The sequence below is a fragment of the Saccostrea cucullata genome, unplaced genomic scaffold (genome assembly GCF_032062105.1).
Source record: "Saccostrea cucullata isolate Sc308-1 unplaced genomic scaffold, CSIRO_AGI_Scuc_v1 ctg3958, whole genome shotgun sequence".
NCBI lineage: Eukaryota > Metazoa > Mollusca > Bivalvia > Ostreida > Ostreidae > Saccostrea > Saccostrea cuccullata.
This window is the reverse complement of record NW_026918243.1, coordinates 64,257-77,785: the sequence shown is the minus strand read 5'-3', so window position 1 is coordinate 77,785 and position 13,529 is coordinate 64,257. Positions and strand designations below refer to the sequence as shown.

Here is a 13,529-nt window from a genome sequence, read left to right as displayed (position 1 = left end):
AAAAGATTGAAATAGTTTTTCCAATGACATATAATTTTAAAATTGGATGTATAAATACATTATACCTTATTGAGCAATATCTAAAATAATGTTTAAAAACTGTCTGTATTTAGACATGTTTGAGATGTACACTTGGACATGTAAGAGATTTACACTATAAGACTTGTTAGATATGTACACTTAGACTTGTTAGAGATGTACACTTAGACTTGTTAGAAATGTACACTTAGACTTGTTAGAGATGTACACTTTGGGTTGTTAGAGATGTATACTAAGACTAAGAGATGCTCACTTAGACTTGACAGAGATGTACACTAAAACTTATCAGAGATGTACACTTAGAGTTGTTAGAGTTGTACATATAGACTTGTTAAAGATTTGCACTTTGTTTAAGCATTTACACAACCCATAGTTTCAATATGTTATTTTATAGGCTTTTCCTGTATGAAAATATCATTGTTTTAAATAATTATCTGCATAATCCTGCCTGAATTTCTTAACATCAGACGTACATAATAAAAATATAACTGTACATTATATCTGGATACAAAGAGTAAATAATAATAATGCAGAGGCTCAAATTGTACTTAAATACAGGATGCTGCTTGTCCATGATTTCTCTGATAGAAGTTTGACAATTACGCAGTCTGAGCATGTGAATCACTCCATATGTACGGTTGTAAACCCATCTGTCGCAATGTGAGTTCCGCCGTACGTAAAGTGGATTACAAGATTAATACAGATGACATAACAGTTCATTCAGCTCTTCTGAGGGTACAAGCAGTTGTATACAGATACATATGAATCAAGTCAAAACACGCAGGTAAGCAAAGCTCTACCAGAATGGGTTTTTATCAGGTCTGCTACGTTTTGAAGTGAAGGTTTTATGGTCTGAATTGCTTAGGTATAATAGATTCATGAGATTAACCAAGGGTTCAATGTTCCTGTGTCAGTGTTATTCAAACTAATTTATATCTTCTAAATAATATTTAATAAACAAACTTTAAAGAACGAACTCTGGTTAACATTTCATACAAAAGACATAGTTGGTGGAGAATGGGCAATTTTCTGTGTGAACCTCCGTGAGCCGGAAAACATTGCAATTATTTAATAGATAAACATAAAACATAAAGTATATCTGATTGCAGTAGCTGGGAGGAAGTCATTTACTGAATGTATATGTCGATACTAAATGTAGCCTCATCTGGTATATACTCGGCAGGCACGGCTTATTCATCGAGCGATTTAATATTATATAATTTTTCATATCTCTCACAAAAATTCTTTCAATTGAAATCTAATTAGGAAAGATGTTTTAAAAGCGTGAAATGTTAATATATAAATTCTAAATAATGTTCAAAAACGCTATAAAAGTACAGTTAGAAAACTTGGTATTTATATATTCGAAGCCTTTTCATATTAAATTTCTTATTCTGCTTAGGTTGCTCAACTGAAAAGATGTCACTTCTTTCGTAAGAGGGATACATATACATGTACCGAAATTGTATAAATGTATATACATGTATATATGAAATGATATTTAAATTTTAAAAGAAAAATGTAATGTGCTACTTAGCCTTGAATTTAAAAGAAAATGAAATGCGTGTACAAAAAAATGTTTTAATTTTCCACAAATTGAGTTTAAATACTTCTGTCAATGAGAATTTGTACACTTGACAATATTGACTACCTTATAAATAGATCATTGCCCCGAAAATTTAATGGATACGAAAAATAAGATTGATGGTAGAACTTTTCAAGTTAAGTTTTGTTTACTAATCAGAATGTAGAAATGTCCTCAGAATAAGACTAGAAGTGTGATCGGGTCAATGATTTACGATATTATGAGTAAGTCTTCACTGAAGTACAACTGGTATAAATACATATAAAAAGTCTGCCTCACTCCTCTACGTCTGGTGCAGTATAATCGATTGTATATAGACAACAGATAACTGGTTAAGCCGCCAGAAAAAAAAATGAACTACACATTAACAAGGTAAGTTATTGAGAGTCATATAGGACGGAAAATTAATGCATAAAAATAATTCAGATGGACGGACAATTCGTACAATTTGTCTATTAAATTAAGCTTGTGAAAGTAATTTGAGCTAAAACCTATTAGAGTATTTTTATGCAATGCCTTTCTTTCATTTTTTTTTTGGGGGGGGGTGTCTGTGAAGAAGTGTTTTTCACCACAAAATAGTCAAGGAAAATTTTGAAAATCTTGTTCAGTTAATTATACATGTATTACCAAATCTTTGAAGAACAATATTAATGATGCTATTAAATTAACAGTTGGGGAACCATTTTCTATTACATATATATTTCACTATGACCCAGGACTAATTTGGTACCCAGACAATATTTATTGTAGCAGTAAAACTCATTGATTATTGAGAGAAATGTCCGTGAATTTGATTATGAGAACTAAAGTATACTACTAATAATTAAGTAGTGACGTGATTAAACTACTATAAGTACGCTGATTATCGTCAGGCTACAATGCTTTAACATGTATACAGTCTAAAATTCAGTTATCAGATGTTATTTATTTTGTTTTATCTTATAACTTTGAAAGATTTTTTTTTAATTAATAAAAAACTAGTGCTAATTGTAACGGGGACCGTTACAGATGTACCCAAACGACCCCAATATAGTCATATTCCCTGTAAGCGTAATAAAATAAGACAAACTTTATGCATTTGAGACTTTAACAACGTTTACCTAGAAGTGTACCATGTTCATTCAGATTTTATCTTTGCACTCTTGTGCATGTGAATGCATGTGCATAATGACCATATCATATTCTCTACACATTCTATATATTTAAATAAGCTATATATTAAAGTATTTAATCCAAAAGTATTAAAAAACGCTCATTCAAGTGTATTTTTGATTTTACCCATTTCACGTGCACGCACGTGCATACATGAATATGGTAACCATACCTTCTTGTAGAAGTCCATTACATCTATCTGTGTTCTAAATCCCATCCCGTTTGGTTAAAAACGAAGGGAGTTATAGCTGTTTAAAATTTCAGCCAATCAGATTGCAGCATTCGTACACGCACGTGTATGCATGTGCATGGTAACCATACCTTCTTGTAGAAGTCCATTATATATTTCTATGTTCTAAATACCATCCTGTTTGGTTGAAAACCAAGGGAGTTAAAGCTATTTCAAATTTCAGCCAATCAGATTGCAGCGCACGTGCATGCACGTGTTTTCATGAAAATTGCTATATATCATTTTGTAGGATATCCAAATGCATGGCTATGTTCAAAATTTCAAAGGATTTCGTAAAAAAACAAGAAAGATATTGAGACTTTAGTTTCAGCCAATCAGAGCGTAGCGCACGTGCATGCGCGTGAGATCTTGCCATATTGACCATGTCATCTTGTTTATACTACTTATATGTATCCTTACATTATGAGTTTCAAAACATTTCATCAAAAAAAAAGAAAAGTTACGGCAATATACATTATATTGGTCATTTCACGTGTTGCACGTGCGCGCTCTTGCAAGCACGTGCGCGCAAAATGACCTTCGTTCCGCAAATCTACATAACATGTCTACTGACCCTAGAATCATTTCACCTTAGCTGGATGTTTAGTTTACGAGATCATTCGCGGACAAAAAAGTGCCCAGGAAGAAGAAAAATAATAATAATAAGAAACAGAGTAAAAACAATATGTTCCCCAACTTCGTTTGGGGAACATAATAACCTTAGTTATATAGTATAATCTGGGTTGGAAAAGTTTATGCTGTATAAACCGCTTCGAGTTTACAAGCGAAAACTGTTCCAACCCAGGTTATACCGTATAAATTGGGTAGATTATTAACTGTAGATAAACAGCCAAATTTCACCTAAAATATCACAATTAAATTGTACGTGTTTGACGTAGGTCGGCGACACAGGTTACAAAATATAAACCAAATTTTTCAGCCAATCAATAAGTGTGTTACAACCAGAATTAAATTATATACAATTAAAATACTAGTATGCATTTATTCCTAAATTTACTAGTATTCAAGTTGAGTTTCGTTCATTTTTGTCATAATAGATGATTTGACGAATTCATTAAAAGGTTTAAAAATATCCACATGAAAATTGAGGATAAAATTTATTAAATATAAGGCAAAGGATGTCCACTTAATACATGTATGTTAGCATGTTCTGGTATTGCCCATTCTTATTGAGGAGAATTGTTTTACAGTGTACATGTATCTCTGGAAGATGAAGATATTTTTCATAACTTTAAAAAAAAATTAAGTTTATACTTTGTATTTTTTTTCTTGGTTTTAAGTTTGATCAGAATAAACAAAACTCATTTGAACTGAAGTTGTAATATCGTTAAGTAGATACATACTGTTTTTTTTAATCCCTGGGACGTTGGATGTTTTTTTTGGCTTATTCTGTGTGTTCATTATTTCCTGACGAATTAGGCCTATATTTTCATTCCTTCTGTGTGAGACAACTCCCTTGTGTAAACTGTTCATTATAGTTGTATATCTCTTTGTATTCTGAATAATTCAAAGTTATTAGTTTCCTCTTCGACGTGGAAAATTACGCTATCATAGCATTGTGTCTTCAATATTACTGAAAACATACTAAACCAACCCCTTGTCTTTGGCCATTGTCAACATTTGATGTTTCGTAGGGGGGAGAACATTAGAGTGTTTGATACTTGTACTAGGAGATCCTTGAACTCTACATATGAAGTTGTAGTACTCTAGGCGAGCATAGTAGGAAGCCCAGTTTTTTATTGTGTTTAAAAATCTCATTAAACTCTTCATTATTTCGTTGTGAAGGCGACTGCTAATTAGTGAGGCTGTTTCTCTCTGATTTGTAGACGCGGCTTGGAGTGATGCTCTTTCTCTCTGATTTACAGTTTGCGGCTCGGAGCGATGCTGTTTCTCTCTGATTTGTAGTACGTGGCTCTTTCTCTCTGATTTAAAGTACGCGGCTTGGAGTCATGCTGTTTCTCTCTGATTTGTAGTACGCGGCTAGGAGCGATGCATGTTTCTCTCTGATTTGTAGTACGCTGCTTGGAGCGATGCTGTTTCTCTCTGATTTGTAGTACGCAGCTCGGAGAGATGATGTTTCTCTCTGATTTGTTGTACGCGGCTTGGAGCGATGTTGTTTCTCTCTGATTTTTTGTACGCGGCTGGGAGCGATGCTGTCTCTCTCTGATTTGTAGTAAGCGGGTTGGAGTGATGCTTTTCTCTCTCTAATTTGTAGTATGCGGCTTGGAGCGATGCTGCTTGTCTCTGATTTGTAGTATTGGCTTGGAATGCTGTTTCTCTAAAATTACATGCTGAAAATTTGTATGGGTGGAGCGATGTTTTTGTAGAAAGTGGAGCGATGCTGTTTCTCTATGATTTGTAGCACGCGGCTCAGAGCGATAGTCTACCGATAGCTTTACTTCAGTATGCAGCATTACTTCAGTATGTATGTAATTTTTTAACCACTCGTATTTTTTTAATTTCCGTTTGTTGAACAAAGAGTTAGATTTTTACCTAGCAAAATGACCCATGGTCAATATTCTGCTACAAATAGTGTCATTTTTTCCTTAGAAAACCCTTCTAGACAGGTAAATCTATACGGCTCCTTTCTCGTTGAAAAAATGAAACCAACAGAAATCTTCCCCGCTTCTTTTAACTATATATGTATTATTAAATTATAAAAACACCCTCAAAATCATGTGATAGATAAACATATTGCCATTGCATTTCCTGGCTGAAAATTTTTTTAATACAGTCAAATGTCTGTTGGGGAGGGAGAAAAGTATCTACCTCCCAACGCCACTCCTTAATACTAGCAACAGCGAATTGGTAATGTGCAATATGCTTCTTTTACGTATATATACATATATTGTATAACACACAGTTCATTTTCTATAGATGTATGTTGGATTCTTTTTTAAAACAAATGAATGGAAATCAATCAGAGAGGTTAAGGAAGCTCTAATCTCTGCACACTAAAGAGTTCTAATTGTAGGGTAGTTTTATGCTGGTAGAGAGATCTTCCCTAAGAAGTGAAATAGAAAAAAAGGTTATTTACAGTTCATTACACAATTTTTAGTGGGCCTAAGTATGCTTAGCATCATATTAGACCCAGATTAATTAAATGAATTCATTATTTCCATTCATTTTCTCAATGTAAGCAGTAAGTAAACAACAGTGTTTTTCTGTTCATGCATAACCATATGCGTGTCGGAGCGATGTTGTTTCTTTGAAAGGGGGGGTTCCGATTTGTGTCCCTCTACGCGGACACACTCAGGCAAAGATTCACACACACATTCTCTATAAGATTGTGGAAAATAATATCTTTGTTCTACGTCCTTTTTTCTCTCCGAAAAGTACCCCCAGTACGCGTATAAAAAAAAATCAACACATTTAAAAAACTCTACTGAAGCCTTATAATTGAATGGATTTGCAGCATTTCCGAGCGAGTAGAATGAATTTTCTCTCAAGAATTTGAAAATCCTTTTTGGGTTGGGTATAAAACAATGAATTAAATTTTAGTTCCTTCATAAGATTTAGTTAAAAAATGGCACCTTCTTCTATATAGCCAACACAGCCAAATTAAATATAATCTAATATCAAATTTAACCTCGCATGTTACAATTTCATATATAAGATATATAAAAAAGTTAAATTTCAATGTATAAAAAGTAAAAGTATGGTGAATGGAAAAACTAAATGTGTGAGAATCATTTTTTGACAACATATTTAAGTTAGACGTACAAATACTTATTCTCGGGAAACGTTTTATCCCCCTTATTTCTCTCTCTCTTTCACTTGAAAAAAAATGAAACCCATAGAAATCTGACCCCCAATGACCATTATCTGTGAACATTTTTCCTGCAGAACTGTAAGGCAGGTACCCTATGATGAAAAGGACTTAAATAGTTTCAATATGCACATCTTTATGTGATATATTTTTCTCCAAAGTCAAAAAGCACGTTTTATTAGTGTTTAGAGTTTCCTTAAGTTGTAGATTGCGTGTTTTTTTTTAAAAAAAGTAAATCAGATATTAAATACAAGCTAGGTTATGTAAAGTGAAACACAAGGTAATATTTAACTAGTCATATGTACGGTAAGAAATGCCCTATTCATTTACAAAATACTCCGTGTTAGATTAATCTCTGTTAGAGAGATCTGCCCTAATAAGTGGGATAGAAAGAAAGGTTATTTACAGTTGATTACACAATTTGTAGTAGACTAAGTAAGATACGTTTAGTATTATATCAGATTCAGAATAAGTAGCTGAAACTCTCTATTATTTCCATTTATTTTCCAAATGTAAGTAAACAACAGTGTTTTCTGTTCACGCATAAACCATTATCTTTGAACATTTTCTCTGAGAATTAAAACAGGTACCCTATGTTGAAAAGGACTTAAATGGTTTCAATATGCACGTCTTTATATGATATATTTTTCTCCAAAGCGAAAAAGACTTTTTGTTAGTGTTTAGAGTTTCCATAAGGTGCAGATTGCGTTTTTTTTTAAAGTACATCAGATATTAGATATAAGGTTATGTAAGGTGAAACACAAGGTAATAGTTAACTAGTTATATGTACTGTAAGAAATCCCCTTTTCATTTACAAAACACTTCGTGTTAGATCAGCAAATGTGTTCACTTTCACATAGCTAAAATTACAACTCGTTATTGGTTTTATTCAAAATATCAAACTTGTTATTTACAGTTTTATTCAAAATATCAAAAAAAAATTCTTATTTTTTTTTTACACACACAATTTTTTTAAGCGATCCAAAGGCCTGTGGTATTTTCCTAAAGAGAAGCTGTCTGTGATCTTTTGTGAGTGTTATATGCTTTGAATGACACAGCCAAACAACGAATTTAATTAAGTCCCTTATTTGAAACTTTTATTTGGTTTCTTTTATTCATATGATATGATTTATCATTATTCTGAATAAGTTTGTCAATATATATCAAATTTTTTCGAATTATAATAATTCATTTAAAGGCAAGTCAAGGTCGTATTCAAATATATTTATTTTATAACCGGGCTGATTAAAATCGCCATTTTACAAGTAGAAAGCTTTTGTTATTCACTGAAAATTAAATTAATACCACACAGACCATCTAAACCGTTTCAAATAAAAACGATTAATTAATAAACTTATTGGTCCTTAGAAACATACAAACAATTTTTTTTAAATTAGGAGTTAGCTACGGGACCTTAGCTACACGGGTTATAATGTTTTTCTTTTTGTAGAATTGTAACTTTTTCACAAAACTAGGCTACTATCTTTCCATTTATCAAAGGCATTATTTACAATTACATTCCGACATTATTTCTTAATATTGCTTTCCTGCATGAACAGTAATAATAAATCATGAGGACTTCCAAATGGCCATCCATTATCGTTATTTTGGTCCAAGAAAGTGATTTGAAGAAGATATAAATGGGTCCATTTTTTCGGTTAGCGAATATTCTATTTCCATTTATGTTTTCTCCAAAAAACAGTATTGAATGTATTCTTGATTTATCTAGAGTTTCTATTATTTGTCCTCAGATGCCATGAAAAAAACAAAACAAAACAAAACCGGCAAATAATACTTAAAAAATAGAATTGTTAGTACAGCTGCCTCTTAAAAACCATAAATATATTCTTGACATTTCATGAACTATGTATTTTATTTACAGAGAAAACTTCGCTTATGAGGGATGAGGGACATGTAAACCAATTATACAAAAGTCGTATACCAGCACAATGAACCACAGATCTGGAGGACTGATATACACTGTACCATGCAGTCGGTGTAAAAAGTGACATTCGATAAACAGATTCATGTGATATTATTTCATCAAACTCAGCTGAGGATGTACCTGTAGGACTCCCAGGTAGGATCTATAGGAGGATGTCTTATTTCCCTCTGTTCTCTGTTCTGTGTATTAATTTTATACAGAAAGTATCCCTCCTGTTCAGTTTTTATCTCTATCACCCTTCTGACAATGTCTTTTGAACTATTGTTCAATTTTGTTTGAGATAGCTAGGGATACATGTATCTTGATTCTCCTTGCAGATTTTCAGATGACAGTTTCAAAGGCGAATTTGTTTGGGGAACAGGTAAAGATTTGCTTCGTACATTTTATTGCTTTGTTATGCAATTAATTAATTAGGCTTCGTTACTGCTAAAACAATATTCAATTTAAATTCTCGTTACGAATTGGGGAATAGAACAATACACGTAATTTCCGGTATTCAATTCATTCAATGGATAGCGTGCACAAAAGCAAATTTGTTTTAGTGTTTATAACAGAATGGCTACACACAATGGAGGAAAATTGATATTTCGCTGAGTAGGTCTCGACGCTCTATTGAATCAGTACAAAACCTTCTACTTGTGCAATGAGGAAATAAGGTTGTTATTATTGAGGATAAAGTACGAAAGTGAAATGTTTGCTTCAAATCTCCAACAAACTGGGGTAAGTTTCCTTCCCGTACCTGACATTAGGTTTGTTATGATCAATTCTGCGGAATTATAAAATGAATAAATATCTAAGGTCACACTACACAAAATGAGGTCCATCTGCAGAGGATTCTTATGACTTAAATGAACGGTCACCGTATATTCTTCGTTTCAATCTTTCCGAGTGTCTGCCTTTGACAGGCAATGTTTTCATTATCTGTGCAACAATGACACATCTATTCTGACGTTAAAATCGACCCCTTTTGTAGGTAAAACAAGATACATGGCCAATGTGTGACAAAATCTTTAAGTCTGTTTTATATTGAACTCCGGGGACTTTTATTCACTACTTTCAGGTGATGTTTAAATGCTCATTAATTCATATCATTTCTGCACTAAATATTTCACTTCGGATATTTACATTTTCTATAATCCCTTACATAAATGTTTGCAATGAAATGAAACACCTCTCTGTAATAAATATGACAGTTCTATCCTTATTGCAGATCTGAAACGGGAGACTTCGACATGCTTGTGACAGCTGGAATATGCACGTTTGGTACGATTTTCGAGATATCAGTGATTAGTTTTATACTATATCTGTGTTATAATGTCCTGAAACATTTCTTTGAGAATGACAACACACCAAAACTTTTCTACAAGGAATCCCGCCTAAATGAATACCTCATCAGGCAATGTAAAAATCTAAAGAAACCCTTCCGACCTACGGTTTGGGCCAGGAATGCTCACATGCAGAGTTTTCTGGGACTTTTTATCCAAAGGAACAATGTGATATACGATAGAGAATATCTTCAACTTTCGGATAAAGGCATTGTAGCGCTGGATTGGTGTCGACTTCCTGATCATCCTCAGAAGCGAACGAGTCCAGTTGTTATTGTACTTCCGGGTCAGGCTGACGATAAGAGAGGTGTTCGGACTTTGTGTTCAAAGGCCTGTGTCGAAGGTTACCGTGTTGTTGTCATAAATTCGCGTGGTCATGGAAATAGTTACCTAGCAACATGTAGATTCCAAAGTTATGGTGATCCAGCTGATTTAAGACAATGTGTGATATATATTTACCGTAAGTTTCCCAAAGCTAACATTACTGCCATCGGTGTAGGTTCAGGTTCCACGGTTCTGTTTTCTTATTTGGGCGAATTTGGTTCGTCGACTCGTTTACAAGCTGCTGCTTTTATATCACCACCATATGAAATTGATCAAGACTATTTAAAAGACGTTCCAAAATTTTATCAATTTGTTGTTTTATGCGGACTAAAACTGATACTTTTACGTCATTCTAAAGCTTTAACAAAATCCGTTAATCTACAATCAGCGTTTAGTTCGTGGAATTTACTGCAGTATGTGGAGAAAGTTTACTGTGATCCATTAGGATATCCCTCCATGGAGGACTTTCTAGAGAAAAATAATCCCCTCCGAGATGTGGATGACATCGCTATCCCCGTGTTATGTATCAACAGTCGGGACGACCCAGTGTGTCAACAGGAACATATCCCTTTTGATATTTTCAATTATTACCCAAATATGCTATTGGTTTCCACCAAACATGGCGGCCATTGTGGATTCTGGGAGGGCGGGGTTCCGGAGTCGTGGTCAGGGAATCTAGTGCTGGAATATCTATCTACTGTGTTAGATTTCACTCTGAACAACAACAGAGATATTGACAGCATGAAATAAAAAAAAAAGAACTCTTTCTATGATTTCTTACGAAAAGACGTTGCAATAATGTATTTAAGGAATAACTTATTTTTTGATTTCATGATGTGATCAATCGAGTGGCTTGCGTGATATAAAATTATCATGCAAGCCAATCGATTGATCATCGTCATGAAATCAAAAAATCTGACAGTTATTCCTTATATTTACATGCTTTTGATTCCACAAAACCACGTCCTCTAAGCCCTGCTTCTGTCTCTATTTGTCCCACCCCGAAAGTGATTTTTTTTTAAATCGCGCCTATCGATGAACCAGACTGGTATATTTATATATAAATAAATTACATTAACTCTTTGTAATTTTATCTCGGACACAGACATTGGAAATGTAAATATTTATACATAATATATGTAAAAATCATAAAACCGTACTAATATGTCGCAGACACTATTGTCTACAATTTTTGATTGACATTATGTGACGCAATTCAGGAAAATCACTTGTAAATTGAAAATAATCTACTTGCTTCACAACAACAATCGCGACAGACAGAATATGCAAAAGATGGAGTTGAATATATGGATAACGAACAATTCGAAACTCGATCATTAAACAATACAAAATAGGAGCTCTTCCGAAACATGGAAATTCGTATAAACAATACAAAAAATGTCCATAAAACAATAATAAAAAAAATCGGAGCAGAACAAACACGGACCTCCAAAACATCAGAGGTGGGATCAGATGCCATGGAGGAGTGAGCATCTCCTGCCAACCGGTCACACCCGCCGTGTGCTCCTTGTCATGATCGGAAAATAACGGAAAATCCGTCGTCAATTCAGTGTGTAATGAAGGATATAGAGATAACGAACAGTATTCAATATCAAAGTCCATAAAACAGTACAAAATAGGAGCAGAGCAAAGACGGACCTCCAAAACATCATAGGTGGGTTCAGGTGTTATGGAACAGTGAGCATCCCATGCCGACCGGTCACACCCGCCATGTGCTCCTTGTCATGATCGGGGAATAACGGAAAAATCCGTTGTTAATTCAGTATATAAATAATGGACTAACATTTAGTATATAAAACGTCCTTCAGCATTTGACTCAATGAAATATTGTATTTGCTGACAATCGCAAGGTCATTATATATCAACCGTAGAACTTACGAAATGATGACTTTAACGAGACTGCTGATATTCTTGTTTCATCAACTTGTTTGTCAACAATTTACAAAGACAGAGAAATGCAATGTATATTGAATTCAAATGTTATAGATCTGTAAGCATTAATGATTAAAATGAACGCATTATTTTTTAAATTCCAAATTTAAATATCAATTAAAAGTGTATGCCAAAATGGCAATATGTAGAAATTTGATTAAGAAGTAATCTTTCAACAACAAAACGCAACAATTGATAGAAGTGTTTTTCCATCGTGTTGATATACATGTACAATGTAAACAAACAATCTTTTGATGATTTGGCCAACAATTTGTATTGGCGGCATTATTTGGTGCCAAAATCCCTGAGTATCATCATTTGTTTGCGGTTATTGGGTGATTGTATCCATTTCATTTGAAATAGAGACGATGCAGAGAATTAATTGGCACAAGCGTATCTCTCACTTTTTTTTAATTAATTTTCTTTCTGCTGAATTGATTAAAGCTATGTAAATCAAATCAATGACGCACACTATTATTACGGAATCAATTTTCCTAACAAAGTCATTAAATGCAAAAGCTTGTTTCATTAAAGCATATATGGATGCACCATGAGTGTTATAAAAATCTAATATCTGTCATAAACCAGCGTCACTCAGGCATTAAATAAAGTTTAATACAACATTCAAGATATGAATTAGCATTTAATGTAGCATTTCAGATATAGATAAGCATTAAATGTAGCATTTCGGATATGGATTAGCATTTAAAGTTACATATTATTTCAGATGTGGATTGGCATTTAATTTACAGTAGCATTCCAGATATGGATTGACATTTAATGTAACTATTATAGATATGGATTAGAATTTAATGTAGTATTTCGGATATGGATAAGAATTTAAAGTAACAGTAGCATTTCAGATATGGCTAAGAATTTTAAAGTTTCAGTAGCATTTCAGATATTGATTTGCATTTAATGTAGCATTCCAGATATGGTTTCTGTTGTGGCTTAAACTTCAGTATCTTAAATTCAGTGCATCTTGGGGTGCTTTTAGACTGATAGTCTGATACATGTTTGATTTTGCACAGAAAAGAGAACGAACAGGTGAAAAAATTCTATATTCCATCTTCTAGATAACCAATAGTAAAATGTGAAATTAAAGAGCAGTTACCATGCAAAGTTCAATTAAACATTAGAAATTGTGAGCAAATCAAACAAAGGCCTCTGAAAACAATGGTGTGATC

The 13,529-nt window shown here is 33.4% G+C and overlaps 1 protein-coding gene across 4 annotated transcripts; it reads left to right on the top strand.

The window, feature by feature from the left end:
* Positions 1–652: 652 nt before the first annotated feature.
* On the top strand, positions 653–11,154 carry LOC134260122 (protein ABHD15-like). Of its 4 annotated transcripts, XM_062742710.1 has the most exons (4): positions 653–823; positions 1,784–1,996; positions 8,678–8,875; positions 9,951–11,154. In XM_062742710.1, exon 4 carries the CDS (start codon positions 9,973–9,975, stop codon positions 11,137–11,139), a length of 1,167 nt encoding a protein of 388 aa, XP_062598694.1. In that variant the 5' UTR covers positions 653–823; positions 1,784–1,996; positions 8,678–8,875; positions 9,951–9,972; the 3' UTR covers positions 11,140–11,154. The 4 variants fall into 4 exon arrangements, with proteins under 4 accessions (XP_062598694.1, XP_062598691.1, XP_062598702.1 ...); XM_062742707.1 differs by lacking the exon at positions 1,784–1,996; XM_062742718.1 differs by lacking the exons at positions 653–823; positions 1,784–1,996; positions 8,678–8,875 and adding an exon at positions 9,026–9,101.
* The last annotated feature ends 2,375 nt before the right edge of the window (positions 11,155–13,529 follow it).